The sequence below is a fragment of the Rana temporaria genome, chromosome 13 (assembly GCF_905171775.1).
Source record: "Rana temporaria chromosome 13, aRanTem1.1, whole genome shotgun sequence".
NCBI lineage: Eukaryota > Metazoa > Chordata > Amphibia > Anura > Ranidae > Rana > Rana temporaria.
The window spans coordinates 33,140,979-33,160,982 of record NC_053501.1 but is presented as its reverse complement, the minus strand read 5'-3'; the positions used below and the strand labels follow the sequence as shown (position 1 = coordinate 33,160,982).

The window sequence follows — 20,004 nt, the reverse complement described above, 5'->3', positions numbered from 1 at the left end:
ACTCCTGGAACATTTTTACATTAATGCAAGGAATGCATTAAGGGAAACAAAATGCCCTGCCTTTACAGACACTTTAAGCTGGCCATACATGGCTCACTTTTATTCGTTCAGCCAGCAGGATAAACGGTTGCAGTGCTGATCGAAGCAAAATTTACTAACAAGCCATGAGAAGTCGATTGTTACCCTGTTAGGAGTATAGTGAAAGCTTAAATCTAGGGTTGTCCCGATACCACTTTTTTAGGACCGAGTACAAGTACTGATACTTTTTTTAATGTCATGTTATAAATTATAGAAAAATTGTACAGGATAAACCAACATTGATAAATCCACCACAATCTGCTTGCAAGTAGAGAGAAGCAGCTACTGTCAATCATTGCGGTGGTGTTAAAAAAGTTCTTTCTTCTAATAGGCTGAACCTGAGGCTGAACATGTCGGCATGCTATACTTTGGCATGTTGTGAATATCTGTAAAATGATGCTGCTTCATACAGACCTTGAAAAAAAAAGGGTGGTTGTTGTCACCCTATTACAGGAAGTTGTAGAGGTCACTGTAGTAGCTGTGCCCGCAGATACGGTACATACATATGTATACTGTATTGCCTAAAACCGCCAATTGTAACACTATTACGCCCGCTCTCCGTCCCCGCCCCTCTAGGTCCGCCACTCTCCATCCCTGCCCCTCTCTCCGCCCACCACAGCTCTCTCAGCCCGCTCTCCGTCCCTGCCCCTCTGTCCGCCCGCTCTCCGCCCACCACAGCTCTCTCAGCCGGCTCTCCGTCCCCGCCTCTCTGTCCTCTCTACGGCCACCACAGCTCTCTCAGCCCGCTCTCCGTCCCCGTCCCCCCGCCCCTCTTTCCGCTCGGTCACCGCCCAGCTCTCTGCCCGCTCTCCGATAAAAAGTATCGGACTGGGCATCGGGAGCATTTGTGCGAGTACAAGTACTCGCACAAATGCTAGGTATCGGTCCCGATACCGATACTAGTATCAGGACAACCCTACTTAAATCCCAGGACAAAGTAAAAATGTAAATCGGAAATAAAAAATGGGTGAATCCACAAGGTGGCATACCCCTCTTTGGACTTCTCTCCTTATAAGATAGTTTTTGAAAGCACTGCAATTGTGGCGTTCTGCTTTAAACAGGTTTGATATCAGTCCAGAGTTTTGTGTCAACAAGGTAACTTTCTTTTTTGTTTTATCAGACATAAAATCGCATGAACTCAAAAATGGAACACCGCCACATTAAACACACACAACATGCTCTAGAAAGTAACCAGTGGGTTAGCGAGAAAACAGCGACTGCCATAAATTAAACAGAAGTGTGAGCTGCCATGAAAGGGACACCTACCACGTGCTTATAAATTATTTCCAGCAGACCCGAAATGCAACCAGGCAGACGAGGCTTTATGAACACAAATCCAAATGTTTGAAAACATTGGAAAGAAGTCATTTAAACCAATTACCTGCAAGTTTTTACAGGAATTATGAATGAATGCTACACTGCAGAAAGTCCCTTTCATGTTCAATAAGAACATACCGAGTGCTTATGTGGATTTTCTATATGCCGTTCCGTAAATAAAAAGGTGTGTAGGTGGAAAACATCGATCCTTGGTAACCACCAACAATGCAAACTTGTGGGAGACCTCAACAAACACGACATTATCCTCAACAAAGGAAAGTTGGATGTCAAAGATGATAAATAGATACTTATTACAATGCCAAACTAATTTTAGCACTGCATAGTAGAAAGAAAAAGTAAAGTATATATAGAAGCCATAGTAACATGAACATCAGAGCTATAAATCTGCGTGAAAAGACGCGGTGGTAAAATATCCACCGGCAGAATTCTAAGCAGACTTCTAATTCAAAATGATAAAGAATCATCTCGCCCCCATGCACCTCTATATACAGGTTCATCACTTATGTTCAGTAAACACCAGACATGGTGCAATTAGCACAAATAAAAATATAATGGTAATTAACCACTTAAGACCCGGACCAAAATGCAGCTAAAGGACCCGTGCAGGTTTTGCGATTCGGCACTGCGTCGCTTTAACAGACAATTGCGCGGTCGTGCGACGTGGCTCCCAAACAAAATTGGCGTCCATTTTTCCCCACAAATAGAAATTTCTTTTGGTGGTATTTGATCACCTCTGCAGTTTTTATTTTTTGCGCTATAAACAAAAATAGAGTGACAATTTTGAAAAAAATGCAATGTTTTTTACTTTTCGCTATAATAAAATATCCCCCCCCAAAAAAAAAAATATATATATATATATATATATAAAATTTCCTCAGTTTCGGCCGATACGTATTCCTCTACCTATTTTTGTTTATAAAATAAAAAAAAAACTGCAATAATCGTTTATCGGTTGGTTTGCGCAAAATTTATAGCTTTTACAAAATAGGGGATAGTTTAATTGCATTTTTATAAAAAAAAAATTTACTACTAATGGCGGCGATCAGCGATTTTTTTCGTGACTGCGACATTATGGCGGACACTTCGGACAATTTTGACACATTTTTGGGACCATTGTCATTTTCACAGAAAAAAATGCATTTAAAATGCCTTGTTTACTGTGAAAATGAAAGTTGCAGTTTGGGAGTTAACCACAAGGGGGCGCTGAAGGGGTTATGTGTAACCTAATATGTGTTTACAACTGTAGGGGAGTGTGGCTGTAGGTGTGACGCCATCGATTGTGTCCCCCTATAAAAGGGATCACACGATTGATGACGCCGTCACAGTGAAGCACGGGGAAGCTGTGTTTACACACAGCTCCCCCCGTTCTTCAGCTCCGGGAACCGATCGCGGGACTCCAGCGGCGATCGGGTCCGCGGGTCCCGGGCTTAAAGGGCGACGTACATATACGTTGATGTGCCCAGCCGTGCCATTCTGCCGACGTATATCGGCGTGAAGGGGTCCTTAAGTGGTTAAAGGGGTTGTAAAGGTACAGTTTTTTTTCCCTGAATAGATTCCTTTATCTTAGTGCAGTCCTCCTTCACTTACCTCATCCTTCAATTTTGCTTTTAAATGTAATTTCTTCTGAGAAATCGTTGCTTCCTGTTCTTCTGTCTGTAACTCCACAGAGTAATGCAAGGCTTTCTCCCTGGTGTGGAGTGCCGTGCTCACCCCCTCCCTTGGACTACAGGAGAGTCAGGAACCCACAGCTCCTTTCGCTATCTGCAACGTCCTGACTCTCCTGTAGTTCAAGGGAGGGGGCGAGCGCGACACTCCACACCAGGGAGAAAGCCTTGCATTACTGTGTGGAGTTACAGACAGAAGAACAGGAAGTGAGGATTTCTCAGAAGAAATAAGGACATTTAAAAGCAAAATGGAAGGATGAGGTAAGTGAAGGAGGACTGCACTAAGGTAAAGGAAGCCATTTAGGGAAAAAAAAAAAAATTTACCTTACAATCCCTTTAATGACCAGGAACTAGCAAAGGACGTTCCGGACTTTTCAAACTTTGCTGGCTGCTTGCTTGTTGTGGATCAGCAAGTCACTCGGTAATGAAGGCAGGGTGAGGTTGACAGCCCTGAGGACTGCATCTAAAATAAGTCAGCAATGACAGTTTCCATATTTTGATCCACAGATAGGGGGTAAAAATTGAATCCTCGAGTCAAGTGCATCTGCTTTTTAAAAGGTTTCAAACAATACAAAAACAAAAAAAAAACATAAAACAAAAACACCTAAAACAATGGTGCAGACACTTTAGAATGAAACGGGGCCAAGCTTTTCTAATAGAGAAGGTTCATTTGCAGACACACTTGGCTGTAACATGGAAGGGAGTTAACTTCCTGAAGACTTGCTGATCTGTGTGATGTCAATGTCTGACGGAACCCTTTCCCTTTACAGAATTAAAGTAACCCATAAGCCGAACATCAATGAAAAGGACAATTTTGAAGTGTAAAATCAACTTTTCAAAACAAAAAGTAAAAAATTCAAGTGCAAAATGTAAAAAAAAGCACATACAGCTTTGTTTGTTTTATTTTTTTTAAGAGTTGTCAGTTCTTTTATCTACATTGTTGTGTCATTACTTAATGAGCCAATGACAAGCAACGCAAGCCAGGCGTTTTGATCTAAAGCCGAACTCCAGGATGCAAAATAAAATAAATTAACCTTGCAGCGGTACCGGTCAATACCGGACCACATTCAGGTGCTTACACTGCTTGCTTTAAAATATATATTTAATTATGTATTAACCATTTCAGAGCTGCATTTGGTCTTCCAGATCTGCCTAGAGTTTTCTCAATAAGAGCTGCATTACTTTTTCATTACATGACTGGAGTTTAGCTTCAAGACCAAAAACCCTGGATGCTGCAAACCCACATAAAAGCAAACATGCGCAGGAGAAAAAAATAAATGGGAGGCGGCTATTGAGGATTTTCCTTAAAGTGGTTCTCTTACCTTACTTGCTTATGCTAGTTCAATAATGCAGAAGTGTCAGTCAATAAAACTAGCACTTTCAGACGAGGATCAGCCATGAGAGCCGCCATGTTATGCCGCTTTCACACAATCTGCCCGCTCGGATCCGCCTGTCCGTTTTTCAGGTGGATGTGAGCGGGCTACCCATTGACTTCTATGGGCAGGCGGATGTCAGTGGAGATGTGTCTGCCGACACCCGGTTGCCATCAACGTATATGTACGTTGCCCTTTAAGCCCAGTCGCGGGCGCGCTCCCGCGACCCGAAGGTCCGTGACCGCGGGACCCAATCGCCGCTGGAGTCCCACGATCGGTCCCCGGAGCTGAAGAACGGGGAGAGCTGTGTGTAAACACGGCTTCCCCGTGCTTCACTGTGACGGCGTCATCGATCGTGTGATCCCTTTTATAGGGGGACACAATCGATGACGTCACACCTACAGCCACACTCCTCTACAGTTGTAAACACACACTAGGTGAAACATAACCCCTTCAGCGCCCCCTGTGTTTAACTCCCAAACTGCAACTGTCATTTCCACAATAAACAACGCATTTTAAATGCATTTTTTGCTGTGAAAATGACAATGTCCCAAAAATGTGTCAAAATTGTCCGAAGTGTCCGCCATAATGTTGCAGTCACAAAAAAAAAAAAAAAAAAAAAAATGCTGATCGCCGCCATTAGTAGTAAAAAAAAAAATTATTAATAAAAATGCAATAAAAATATCCCCTATTTTGTAAACGCTATAAATTTTGCGCAAACCAACCGATAAACGCTTTTTTTTTTTTTTTAACAAAAATAGGTAGAAGAATACGTATCGGCCTAAACTAAGGAAAACTATTTTTTATATATATTTTTGGGGGAAGATTTTTTTTACAGCAAAAAGTAAATAATATTGAATTTTTTTCGAAATTGTCGCTCTATTTTTGTTTATAGCGCAAAAAATAAAAACCGCGGGGTGATCAAATGCCACCAAAATAAAGCTCTATTTGTGGGGAAAAAAGGACGCCAATTTTGTTTGGGAGCCACGTCGCACGACCGCGCAATTGTCAGTTAAAGCGACGCAGTGCCGAATCGCAAAAAGGGGCCTGGTCTTTTACCTGCATTTTGGTCCGGGTCTTAAGTGGTTAAAAAAAAAAAAAGTATTATGTGAGAGGCTCCCAATCCTCAGGTACAATGGACTGCACACCTTTATGCTGTATGTTCCAGTTGTAGTTTGAGAGACTGCCAGGCATTCCCAAAATTAAAATGCATATGGTAGCAAACATCTCAAACATGTTACTTCACTCCTGTGTGCTCACCAAGTCTGTACACATAACCAAACCATTAACAAATGCCTGCCTGGTCTGTGTGAACAAACATGATCTGACATGACAAACACAGCAGAAGCATTTGATGTCCGTAGGCCACATGTAAACCACAACGAAGATAGCTTTTACTAATCACTCCATGTCAGCTCACAAAACCCAGGGTGGCCCGACGGGGCTCCCAGACATGGAGGAAGGATTTTGCTTCAGTGGGCAGCACAGCAGTGATATCACCAATTCTAAAACTAGTAGTGCGACGGTACCGTCCAAGCACTTACCTTTGGTGCTTTCGTCAGCATACCGCTTCCTCCAGTCTGGACAGATACCAGATAATATAGACGCAACATACAAGACTAGCCAACAAATAGCTTGTATGAGAACTGGAACTGTTTATTTGAAAACTTACAAATGGATCTATATACTAGAGCTGCACGATTCTGGTCAAAATGAGAATCACGATTCTTTTGCTTAGACTAAAGATCACAATTCTCAAAAACTGAATGCCAGAACCCCCCCAAATAAATACACCTGCGATTTATCTGAAAATATGAATATATAAAAAACAGACCAGTGATATGTCTATAATGTTAAAGACCATATAACTCCTATGAAAAAAGCAGAATCAGAATCTTTGATTCTGCTTTTTTTCATAGGAGTTATATGGTCTTTAACATTATAGACATATCACTGGTCTGTTTTTTATACATCAGAAGCAGTACCGCCGGCAACCACTGGGTGGCGCATGGATACACACTACAGTTGTACAGATCTGCAAGAGAAGCCCAGGCATCCATCCAGCGGCGCAGGCTGCTGACGTTGGTTCCAATATCGGCGCCATTTGTGTTCCACGCTGGTTAAGTGGAACTGGCAGTGAAACAGAAGAATGGCGGGTCATCCCGCAGGGAGATCGCGGGCAGGGATAATCGAGATCGCGATTCTCTCCGCAATTAATCGTGCAGCTCTAATATATATATATATATATATATATATATATATATATATATATATATATATATATATATATATATATATATATATATACACACATATACATATACATATACATATACACACACACACACACACACACAATATCAGGTGAGGCTGATCACATAGTATGCAAAGAAAATTGTATACAGAAATAAAATTAACATAATTAAAAAGGAACAACATATACTAGCAACTAATAGCCGACAGTGATTTAATTAACTTGGGCTAATTAACTAGTCACCTAATCCAGCCCAGGTGAAGGGACGCAAAACTAGCAGAAATCAGCGAATTAATTAGCATAATAAACACATAACAAACAGTAATCTCACTTTATCTCAGACTAGTAGGCAACAGACTATAGCAGGAGACCTACCTATAATAACACATTATGGCAGGGGACCCCAGTGGTTTGCACGGATTACATTAACATCCAGTCATTGCTGGTTTGAGGCATAGAGACCCCAAATATGGATAGGGAACCTCCAGTTCCCAGAGTCTGTGTGTTTTGGGGAGACATTAACTTGAATAGGAAACAAGACCAAGCCACGGATCCCCCAGGCATACACCTCCCAAAAGAGTAGTGTTCCTTTAAATGCCAGGGCCCACATAGTGGGTAAGAGGCTTGCCCCTAAACCTCTCCAAAAGCCCCGGTCCCGGGTGAGTCTGTTACAAGTATTAAGAGGCAGTGGTGCCTTAAATCTCGCACTGCAGACCTAAAACTATGAGGGTCAGGCAGAGGAGTCCCTAGGGACCTTTACGTACCAGAAAAACTCTGCTCTTTTCCAGCTGAAATTCAATAAAGTAAACCTTTCCAGGTTGCTGCTTAGGCACAATTAGCATTTCAAGATATTCCATACCACTAGAGCAGTGGTCTCCAAACTGCGGCCCGAGGGCCGGATGCGGCCCTTTGCTTGCCTTTATCCGGCCCTTGGGGCACTATCCCTCCCACGGATACAAGACACTATTCTGCCATCTGACACCGACAATGGAGCACCATTTCTTCCACTGACACAACTAATAAAGCACTATTCCTCCCTATGATACCAGCAATGGGGCACTATTTCTCCCCCTAATACCAGATGTTTACCAACAATGATGCCAGGAAAATTTCCACTCCCGCTGGCCAAAGTCCGGCCCTCCAAGAGTCTGAAGGTCAATAAACCGGCCCTTTGTTTAGCATGTTTGGAGACCCCTGCACTAGAGCATAGTCACTTTTTGAGTTAAGCCAGCTTTAAAGTTGTTGTAAACCTCAGACATGGAATATGAACAAAGCATATCCCTCTATAGAGTGTACTTGTCTCAATCAGCATGAATCACTTCTGGCAAGTTTTCGTGATATCAAGAGAAAAATGGTAACAGGGGAGGGACCTCCAGCAGATTGACAGACTCAGCTCTGTTCCTGTGTGAAGAGGGTGTGTCCCTTCCCTCCAATCAGCTCTCAGATCTCCCTTCACTGAGCTTTGCAGAGTGTAACTTCAGCTCTCTGCCCCCTTTTTTCTGACAGCTCAGACAAGCTTTATCAAATGTGGACTCTGAATGGATGTAGAGGAGGGAATACTGCAAATAAACAGGTACAACTTATGTGGTTAATTTGTTTAATCTGTGCATCACCTGAGGCCAGTTACTTAACTGGGTATATGTAAGGGTTTACAACCACTTTAAGAAATGTTAAAGCGGAGCTCCACCCCTATAGTGGATATTCCGCTCATCGGACCCCCCCCCCCCCCCCCCCAGTGTCACATTTGACACCTTTCCAGGGGGAGGGGGTCAAAGACAGGTATTTGCAAAAAAGATTTATCAAAAAAAAAAAAGACAGGTATTTGCACCCACTTCCGGGAGACCTCTCTGCAGGGAGTACGTCACTTCCCGCCCCCACCTGCTGTGTTCTGGGAAACACTTGGCTCCCAGAACACAATGGGGACCAGTCAGGAGGGCGCTGCGAGGCTCGCGCATGCGCCATAGGGAATCGTGCAGTGAAGCCGGAGAGCTTCACTTCCTGATTCCCTCACCGAGGATGGCGGTGGGGGCAGCAGAGTGACGAGCGATCGCTCATCCTCTGCTGCCGACGTCGCTGGACTCCAGGACAGGTAAGTGCCCCAATATTACAAGTCAGCAGCTGCAGTATTTGTAGCTGCTGGCTTTTAATATTTTTTTTCCGGCGGAGATCCGCTTTAACGCTTTTTATGGGTATATTAAATCACAAGGATAGTAATCCCAACCCACCTTCTGTTACCCTTTCCTTGAATAACTTACTCATGGATCCAACCCTTACTAAAGGGGGTCTGAGGGACCCACTTTTCTTAGGACCCTTTCACATTGAGGCGGTAGCAGGACCGCTCCAAAAGTCCCGCTAGCCGCATCTTTGGAGCAGTATAGGAGCAGGGTGTTTACCGCTCCTATACCGCGCCTTCCCATTGAAATCAATGGGAAACCGTGGTATTAACCCTTTTTCGGCCACTATTAGGGGTTAAAACCTCACCGCTAGCGCCCGAATATCGCGGTAAATACGACGGTATAGCGGCGCTAAAAATAGCGCGGCTATACCGTCACCGCACCTCCGCTGCCCAATGTGAAAGCAGCCTTAAACTGTTAATACTGGGCAGATTTTGACTCTCACCCAGTATATGTGACTCTGGGCTCCCATTATGCTGAAATGCAGTAATAGTATATTGTCAAAAAACACAGATTAGGTCTTAAAACATTTAGTTTTCGAAAAATGTGATGTTTCATTAACAGCGAGCCTATACAAGGACCAAATTCGATTCTTACATGGCTTAGGAAAACTAGCAGAGCAATCTCCATGCCAAAGTTCTTGGTGCTGTTCTGAAATACCGTGTGGGTATTATACCTGTTCCTACCAACCTCTATAGTATTTTATACAAAATAAAATTAAAAATGACATAAGGGAAAGTGGGAACCCACCATACAGAGCAAGGAAGACCTGAAGATCGAAGAGGGAAAAAAAAAACAGAACAAGTGTCTCCCCTGAAGTAACTGAGACACATAAAAATGTTTGACGGTCTAACTGGTTGGCATCTACAAAGACCTGATTAACCAGTTTTATACGACATACACTCTACATTTGAGCCATCCATGTTGTCCACAGCTCTACTGACATTCTAACTTTTACATTCCAACTTTAAGGAGCATTCAGTGGTTGTGCACAGCAGCCAGCATGACATTTCCAAGCATACATCTATAATGCCACGTACACACGATCCGAAAATTCTGACAAGAAAACCGTGGAGTTTTTTCCGACTGAATTTTGGCTCAAACTCGTGTTGCATACACACAATCACACAAATGTTGTCTGAAGTTCCGAACATCAAGTACGCAGTGACGTACAAAATGCACGACGGGACGAGAAAAATGAAGTTCAATAGGCAGTGCGGCTCTTCAGTTTGATTCCGAGCAAGCGTGTGTTTTCTTGTGCGTCGGATTTTCCGACAAGAACTTTTGTCTGAAAAATTGAGTACCAGCTCTCAAATTTTTGCTGTTGGAAATTCGACAGAAAAAGTCAGATGGAGTCGGAATTTTCAACCAAAAGCTCACATCAAAGTTTTCTTGTCCCCCCCCCGGAGGCACTTTCCCAAGGGGGTTACCTTTCGTGCACGCTCCAGAGTCCTGTAGGCGTCTATAGCCGCCAACTACAGGACTCGGCCCCCGCCCCCTAGCCCTCTTGTCATTGGAGTTGATTAACAGCAGCCAATGGCTGCGCTGCTATCAATCTATCTAAAGAAGAGCCAAGAAGCCCGGGCTGAGAAGCCAGCGAGTTCTTGATGCGGGACTTTCGAGGGCTCAGTAAGTAAACAGGGTGCCTGTAAGCATCAGATGTTTTTTCACCTTAATGCATAGGATGTATTAAGGTGAAAAAACAGGGAAGCTTTACAACCCCTTTAAGATCCAGGAGTCAACTGCAGTTATATTGCTCAGTCTTACTGTACAAGGCTGCTGGTCTCCAAATAGTCATGAGATTTGCACAAGATACCAACAGAAATGTAGGAGCGAGTCATAAAATTAGGAGCCAACAAAATGTAAGAACAGCTTTTTTACAAAAACTAGGGTTTTCTGGAGTTTTTTTAAACATGAGTATATGTATTATTTATTAAAGGATAAGTGCACTTTAAAACAAAGTGCATTTACCCCTTCCCTTCATTTAACCGACCATCCTCCTTCACAGATAAACTTACCTCAATGTAACCACCAAGGTAAATGATGAATGCACTTTGTTTTGAAGTGCACTTATCCTGCATTAAGTCTATCCTATATAGACTGGAGTGTTCTAAGAAATAGAGCTTTTTCTCCATAGCTACCAATCAATCAGATTCAAACCTTCAGGCAGCTTTGAATCAGATTAGTGGCCGAGGAGAATAAACTCCAGGGGCCATATTCATGAACAATGGTGCAGATTTGCACCGGCGTGGTGCATTATTTTTAGACTACACCGGTCCAGCGCGGAGCAGCAGTTAGGTGATTCAAGAAACTTTTTTTGTCTACGATGCCCCAGCGGGGCGGATTTTAGACGGCGTAAGGCCAAATGGGAGTCACCCTATGCTAATAAAGTGCCGACCGTGGCGCAGGGGTCACGCCGGGGCGCATCTTAGACCGCACATGCTCAGTGACATCCAGGGGTAAATGCCCCAATCTGCACCCTGGCGTGACCCCTGAGCTACGCCGGCCCACTACCAACGCCCAGTCCATAAATCAGCCCAGACTTCCGCCCTGCAGGTGCAAATGTACTGAAGCTTTTTTTTTTCCAAGCTAGGTCGTTTGCAGTGTGTTGGGCTGGTGATGTCATCCTGCAGGATTCTGGTTAATTCCAGGATGACTTCATGGCTGAATCTGTAGGTGCGATACACCTCCAATTCCCCCATGTCAAAGACGTCAATGCACGTGCGGAATATCCTCTCCCGTGCCCTCCTACGTGCCCGTCGACGCAATAGTGCAAGGACCGCGGCTGCCCCTGGCATGTTGGCACACAGATGCGTTGTCCAGCAAGTGTTGTTGCTCAGGTGGTCTGTAACGCTGCTGCTTTAGCTGCTCTCCAGCTGACCTGTGCAAGTCTGGTGCAAAGTTACCCCTGCTTTTATGAGGGGTAACTTGGCGCCGGAATTTTCTGGTCCGCGCACCGGGAGTAGCCTGCGCCGGTCAAGCTTAAGTTGATGAATCGGCCCAACAACCTCATTTGCATATTTAAAACACAAAAACCATGGCCGCGCCAGATCCGACCAGCGTAAATCTGCACCAACGCCGCGCCGGCGTGGAAATGTTACACCGAGGCGATGAAGTCTATTTGGTGGCGTAATCTGGTTCTCTGGGTACGGCGCAGCGATCCGCCGGCGCAAATCTGCACTTACGCCGTGCATCTCCCAAAAAAACGGTGTAAGTGCTACATGAATCTGCCCCCAGTTCTTCGCAAAAACACTCTTGTTTCCACGTATACATGTTTTAGAGATTTACAAAATGATGGTGTCACGCATGCACATTTTCTAAAGCGTTAGAAAACCGCTGACAATTTTATTTTTTTTAACCTGCAAGGCAAAGCTATAATGTGCTAGTATGCATCGCATACTAGCACATTATGTGAAACTTGCCTTAGAATGAAGCCCATCCAGCGGCGAACCACTGACAGGGCCTCCATCTTCACCGGGTCTTCCTTCAGGGTTCGCAGAGTGCCGCCAGTGAGTGGCCGGAGCCGCAATGACATCACTCTCACGCATGCACGTGGAAGCCGCAGTTTACAGCCGTTCTTTCAGAGCACATGCACTGGTGACATCACCGGCTGCATGTACAGTAAACATCTCCTGAACGGTGCAAGTTTAGGAGATATTTACAGTACCTGTAGGCAAGCCTTATTATAGGTAAAATTATTGTATGGAAGTTTTTAAACCCTTTATACAAACCACTTTTGGTAGGTACCCTGCACAGTTTAGGAGATATTCACTGTATACGCATGTCCCGACATGATCAGCACATGCACACTGAAGAAACGACTCGCTCATGCAGTTTCTTCAGCTGCTGTGCCATTACTAGTGGCTCCCACATGCATGCGCGGGAGTTACGTCATCGCTGCAGAATGCAGCCACCAAATCTAAGGACTGGTAGGCTGAAATCCCTGACTTTTTGTAAAATTTGGCAAAGAAGAAGACAAAAGCCTTAATATAACCGATATCCCAGAAGAAAGAGTATATTATGACTGCACACCAATTGATAAGCATCTACAACCAACCACTTAGTCTCCACCCAAAATGTCTTCCTTGTGCCGAGTGCATGCAACTCCCACAGATCAATGGCCCTTCCTAACGTCTCATAAGATTTTACAGGGTATTCAGGAACAAACGAATGAGGGCAGAAAAAGACCGAGCGTTTCCCATCGAGTCCACCCCTTTTGTGTGCGTTTGTGTTTTTTTACCCTTTTCAATTTAATACACGTATATAGCAGAACAAACCATACAGTATTTGTCAATTTCTGAGATGCTTCTAATAAATATAATCAATGTGAGCACTTTGTTAACCTACTTTTGTTCCCCTTTTAAAGACGAGGAAAACTACAAGCTTCAAATCATTGAGAGAATGAACATTTGTTGGCTGTATATGCTCCACTAATGATGCTTGCATTGCCAAATATACTATGCAAATATGAAATGTATGCCTGACTGCAGAGGATATATTTGAAGTGCCATGACTTTTCCCCTCATAGGTGGCCACTGATTTATGGGATACATCGTGTAAATTAAAGCGTTAAACCAAACTTGTCACAAACCCAGGCAATAACAACTGCGCAAATGCAGGGGGGGGGGGGGGGGGCAAAAAAAACAAACACACACAACACCTATGCACTAGTGCTGGGGAAAAAAATTGATTTGAATCTTGAATCGAGTTGCAAGGGCAAATAGATTCAGATTTGACCAAATAGTTTTTTTCCCCCATAGAACCAGGGCTCTGTGGACTAGGCCGAAGCACCTCACCTAAAAAAAAATCCTGCCTGCAGCTCGCCGCGATCCTGGGAAAAGGCTGCACGCCACTCGCAGCGAGCAGGATGTTTTAGGCGAGGCCGCAGCTTCCGTCTAGTCCGCGGAGCGCCGGTCCTAATTTTTTTGGCTAAGCCGTGGCATTTGGCCTAGTCCGCGGCCTTTTCCCAGGATCGCGGTGGACTAGGCTGAAGCCGCGGCCCTGCCTAAAAACTTAGGACTGGCACAGTGTCCGTCAGGTAGAAAAATAAAATTCTTGATTCTGAGCAGAGAGCCATGACTTCAGTCACCGGCTCTCTACTCCTCCCAATCCTCACTGGAGGCTCAGGGCTGTGGAGGGGGCGTGAGGGGCTGGATCTTGACAATATGGTCAAAATCTTTTCAGACCTTGGACCGAATGACTAGTCAGCCGACAGCAAACTTTAGCCCGCTGTCAGCTAAAAACGGGTCAAAAGGAGTGCAGAATGAACTGCACAATCCTGTGACCTACAGAAGTATAGATAAAATAGCTTTGGCTATATGTCTCCTTTAAAGGCGATGGTAAATGCTCCAATTTTTTTTTTTATTATTAAAACAAACATGTCTTGCTTACTTGCTCTGTGCAGTGGTTTTACACACAGAAGCCCCAGTCCTCCTCTTGCTGGGTTCCCCCATGCCCCCAAAGCAAGTCACTTGCTATGGGGACACTCATGCATTCTCGCTCCCAAGCCCAGCTCTGTGTCAGCTGCTGTCCCTGAGTCAATGAGGGAGGGAGTCGCTGCTCTCCCGCAGATCGGGCTTCGGTAAGTATAAGGGGGGGAAGGGGGGATGCTGCATGCAGGCAGCCTTTTACCTTAATGAAGAGAATGCATTAAAGTGGAACTTTAGCCTAGGAATTGAAATTGGGTGGATAGGCAGGCTTTTTATTGCAGAAGAGCCATGCTTTGTCTCTTCTGCATTAAAGCCTCTTACCCGCTGTTTGCCCAAATACAGTAAGCTGCACAAGCACAGCTTACTGTACAAATTCAGCAATGCCGGATCTGACTAAACTTCTGCACGTGTGCGCTGGAGTGATGTCATCTCGACCTGGCCAATGACAACAGCTGGCAGTCAAGACCCGGAAGGCAGCCGCCCGAAGTTGTCAGCAGCCAGTGGGGAGCTCTGGGGACGATGCATCGCTAGAGTCAAGGTGAATATAGTTCCGCTTTAAGATAAAAAAAAAAACCTTCAGCCTTCACAATCACTTTATATGAAACTCCAAAATAAAGACAACTGCTGCCAACTTTGGCTTTCCCTGTAAAAAGTGAAGCTTGGCCGTACCAACTTCCCAAATCTCCCAATTGGACCACTGATATGATGGTTGGCTCAAACACCAATAAGTAGCCTGGAAAACTGTAATGGGTGAAGCCAAACTCAACTTTTCTACAAAAGACCAATGTTGACATAAATTTAGTTGCCCCAATTCCTGGATCCAAACATCACTCTGACATGATTTTACTGAAAATATCATCTGCTTATGCAGAGAATATTCTCATGCTTCAATCTTGTTTTAGCTGTAAGGCGGCTTCCCACTGCACTTTGGGCAAAGTGCAGCTAACCCACGTTTTTTGTGTAGGTAAGCTACGCTTTCCTATAGACTTCTATTCAGTCCTGGGGTTTTGGTGCGCTTTCAGAAAACCGTAGGACAAAAAATTGAAGTCTGTGGGAAGCGCAGCCGACAGGCACGAAAACCATGGGTTAGCTGCGCTTTGCTTAAAGTGCAACGGGGCAGTGTGAAGCCGCCTGTAATGTGCGACCTGTGTGTAGAAATGATTCAGGTAAAAAGGCTATTGTCCTGAGGTAGTTAAGTTGTATTTTTTAAACATATGAATATTATTATTATTATTGTTGTTTAATCACTTACATTTCATAGGAATTTGGGGGATTACATTTTGTTTCTGTCCACCAGATAAAAAAAATTGTGTATTGCTAATCAAAAATATTGTTCTGATAACACACCTGTGCAACAAACTCGAAAAAATGGCCTAATGTGATGGGATCTTGGAAACCATACTTTCATTCCATAGATGTTAAGCTTCTAGGAAATACATGGCTCAGACATCTAATATAACAGTACAGGAGGGACCCTCCAACCAAAGTAGAACTAAAGTGACACTTTTTTTAATGTTATGTAGAGTAAGGGATTGTTTCAAGCCCTGTTAGTTTTTCTGCCTTCGGTGTCCCAATGGGAAAATTTCCTTTCCAGATCAGGGAGAGGAAATCCCTGCAAAGTTAAGAAAATCCCTGGCTGTCACCAAGGTTGTTTTATTCTTCCAGGGCTGATTTTTTGAAAAGATGCCCACATATTCTGATAGGCACCCACCAGGAGCTGGAAAAACTGAAGCTGTGTTTACTTCAACAAGCCAATCAAGTTGTACCAAAAAAGAAAAACACCGAGGGATTGGCCAATTATGAGATTAGTGTACATTAGAAAAAAAAAAAAAAAAGAAGGATAAAATGCTACCCCGCCCAAAACCAACGTCAGTTTTGAAGAGGCATGGATGGATATAATCACATTTTAAGACTGCAGTGACAAGACGTCACCACAATGGTTCATGTATCTCTACCCATCCCAAAAAAGCGCCCCCAAAAGCCTATGAAGACTCCAGGACGAGTTTAATATTTGAAATTATGAATCAAGTATCTGCAGTTTTGTTATTTGAATAATAGAAGCCTGGTGGAATTATCTGGTCACTGAATGCGGCTCGATATGCAGCAACCTTGCAAAACTGAAATATCAAACTTGGGTAGAGATGGTCTCTGAAAAGAAAGACAACTGATTTAGGCAGGTATAATAAACAGGCTTTAAGTGACCGGCTTGTCCACTTACCTTTAAGCAGAGGCAGAGGCGTTAACTCGATTGGCTTGCCCTGAGACCTGAACTGTGAAGAGCTTTGGGACCTCTTCTGCCTGGCTTTTCTGACGGACTTCCGAGAAAATCCGTCTACTTTATCCACTGATGGAGGAGTGGTTGGTGCTGAGGACATATCCCTACTGGACAAGAAGACAAGAAGAAATTAGGCACAGTTTGGGAAAATGCACAACAAAATACAAACAATAGTAATGAGCAATGCTCTGGATCAGCAACACTGCTTTGATATTAATGAATCACAACTCCATATTCACCTTGTAGAATATATTAAATAGTAAACATTAATACATTAGGCAGGTGACATGTACTATTTAGAAATTATGGGTCTAACAGACCCCAATGTCTCCCCTGCCTTTCATACCATCTAACCAAGCACAGATCGGCTTGTTTAGAAGTATTCCCCGACTGTACTGGCCAGAAAAGGGTGCATCTGAAACCAGAAGGGACAGCACTTCCGGTTTCACTGTTTGCAAGTGAGATTGAGGCATGGATTTGCCTCCGTCTCAATGCAATCTCTCCCCTAGCCGGTGGATGTGTTCCCAGGCTCTGGTGAGTGCAGGACAGCCAGGGAAGCACGGGAGGAAGGTGGGCCGCTGGCAGGGGGGGGCAGCCCTGCGTGGTAGACTTTGAAGCCGGTCGCCGGCTAAACAAAAGCCACACAGGCCGACTGTTGCTACTGCCGCCATCAGCTTGTAAATAAGGGTTTACTTTTGGGACGCACATAGTACATCCAAAGAGCTCAATTTGTAAAGTCCCGGTTCACACTGCCACGACTTGGAACCCAACATCCCTGCAGGACTTCATTGTGGCTTGCATACAACTTCTTTAAACAGAAGTCAATGCGAGTAGTGTTGAATTCGCACCAAAAGTGGTGCAGGAACCTTTTTCTAAGTCAAAGCGATTTGAGTCGCACCGATTTGACCGATTTCATTGCCATAATTGGGGCACGACCTGTCATAGGACCGCTGAACTCTCAAGTCACATGACAAGTCGCAGCAGTGCGAAACGGGCTTAATGGGAATTGCCAGAACAATGACCTTCTCAGATGATGACCTGGTATTTTAATGCAAATTTTAAAATAATGAAAATATCAAGGCCCCTTTCACACATATGGATCGTTCGTCCGTTTATCCATCCATCGACGGATGAAAAACGGACATCAATGCATTCCTATGGAAAAACGCAATACAACGGATGATCATTCATTTGCATCCTTTTTCATCTGCTTCTGTCAACATCAGTTTTTTCGAACGGAATAAAGCCCTATTTTTCATCCATCAAAAAAAAAAAAAAAAAAAAAAAAAAAGATGTCCATTAACAGGCCCTTTGGGTCTGGTATGGATTTTAAGGGCAATCCCACGCCCAAAAAATAAATATTGCGTGGGGTACCCCCAAAAATCCATACCAGACCCTTATCCAGGCTGCAGGAAAAGAAGGGGGGGGGGGAGAGAGAGCGCCCCCCCTCCCGAACTGTACCAGGCCACGTGCCCTCAACATGGGGGAAGATGCTTTGTGGTCTGGATAAACCCCTGTTGTGTCAGAGGGGGGGCAGGGCCACATGCTCACGTGGCAGGTGGCCCCCGCCCTCAGCTATTTAAGAGCTGTAACAGCGCGCAGAGCTAGTGTGGCAATTTTTTTTCCCGGGTAAGGGTTGTGGGGATGAGGACCTTGTCCCCATCAACATGGGGACATGGTGCTTTGGGGTCCAGACCCCAAAGCATTCTCCCCATGTTGAGGGCATGTGGCCTGGTAGGGTTCAGGAGAGGGGCCGTTGTCTCGTCCCCCCCCCCCTCTTTTCCTGCGGCCTGCCAGGTTGCGTGTTCGGATACACGCATGATAAGGGTATGGATTTTGAGGTGGACCCCCAACGTCATATTTTTTTTTTAAAGATTGGCGCAGGGTTCCCCTTACTACCCATACCAGACCTGAAAGGCCTGGTGTGAAATTTGGGGGGACCCCCACGTTTTTACATTTTGGTTTGGGGTTCCCCTTAATATTCAACCAGACCCAAAGGGCCTGGTAATGGACTGGGGGGGAGCCCACGCCTTTTTTGTCATTGACTTATCTGTATTGCCTGGACCCGACAATTCATTACAGCCGCGAGTAGTTTTATGTAATTTTGAGCAGGGATTGTTCTAAACACAGGAAACATGCGCTACTTTACAGACACCCCCCAGGTAAGAAATTTAAGGGAATATTTCACTTTCATTGTTTCACTTTAAGCATTATTAAAATCACTGCTCCCAAAAACACACCAGTTTTAAAACTTTTTTTGCATTGATACATGTCCCCTGGGGCAGGACCCAGGTCCCCAAACACTTTATGACGATACCATGCATATAAGCCTTTAAAATCAACACTTTTGATTTCTCACATGGACTTTTAAAGGGTGTTCTGCGGTAGGGCTGCAACTAACGATTATTTTCATAATCGATTAGTTGGTCGATTAATCGGTTAATAACATTAAAAAAAATAAAAGATGATTCGCATTTTTTTATTTTCTTTGGCCAATTTGTTGTTGGGCAGATAAAAAAAAAAACACAAATTGCCACAAAAACACATTACATGCTTTTCTGCAGCTTCTCTATTGAAGTATACAAAACCAAAAAAACAAAATCGCACCTTTTTGTGTTTAAAATTTCTAGCCCTTTCCAAATACGCAGCAGCTGAAGAAAATCATGGATGTGTACGTGTCCCATAGGAAAACATGTAAATGAACTGTAGTGTGTTTCTGCAAAAAGCACCAAAAAGGTATGATCCAGGCCGGAGATGTTTAGTAACATAATAGAGGGTTAAAAAAACTAAAATTAGTACAAAAAAGAGCAAATAATCGCTACTGTAAGGGGTTAATTTTTCACTGTTAGGCAGTGAAAGTAATATTACAGTAGTGATTTGCTCTTTTTGTACTATAAAGGGCCAATTTTAGTTTTTTTAACCCCATTAGGTTACTGGCCGATTATTCGATTATGAAAATGGTAATCGATTCAATTTGTAGTCCCACAGCTGAAGTTACTTCTACCTACCCTCTGGCAACGTTTACAACCACAAGAAGGAAGAAATTTGAAGCCTCAGAAGGGGGGGTCGTCTTATATGGTGAGTACATGCAAAAACTCTTAAAATAACTGTAAAATTAGGGGGTCGTCTTATACCCCGGGTCAATGGAAAATACGGTATATTGAACCAAAAAAAACTAAATAGCACCATTTTGCGTTAAAAAGTCCTTGCCCTTTCCAAATACGCAGCAGCTGAAAAAGAATCATGGATGTGAACGTGTCCCATAGGAAAACATGTAAATGAACTGTAGTGTGTTTCTGCAAAAGGCTAAAAAAAAAACAGAGGTCTGACCCAGGCCTGAGATGTTTAGTAACATAATTGGGTTAAAAAAAACAAAATAAGTACAAAAAGAGCAAATAATCGCTACTGTAAGGGGTTCA

At 43.9% G+C, this 20,004-nt stretch overlaps 1 protein-coding gene across 4 annotated transcripts in view; it reads right to left on the bottom strand.

Annotated features, from left to right (window-relative positions):
* The window catches only part of PPP2R5E (protein phosphatase 2 regulatory subunit B'epsilon), a 133,959-nt gene that overhangs the window by 76,724 nt on the left and 37,231 nt on the right, over positions 1-20,004 (bottom strand). For 3 of the 4 annotated variants that reach the window (XM_040332347.1, XM_040332344.1, XM_040332346.1), the window contains exon 2: positions 16,529-16,692. In XM_040332347.1, coding sequence (XP_040188281.1) covers positions 16,529-16,685 — 157 coding nt within the window. In that variant the 5' untranslated portion in view covers positions 16,686-16,692. The remainder of the gene's footprint in view (positions 1-16,528; positions 16,693-20,004) is intronic. The other variant, XM_040332345.1, reaches the window with a different exon arrangement.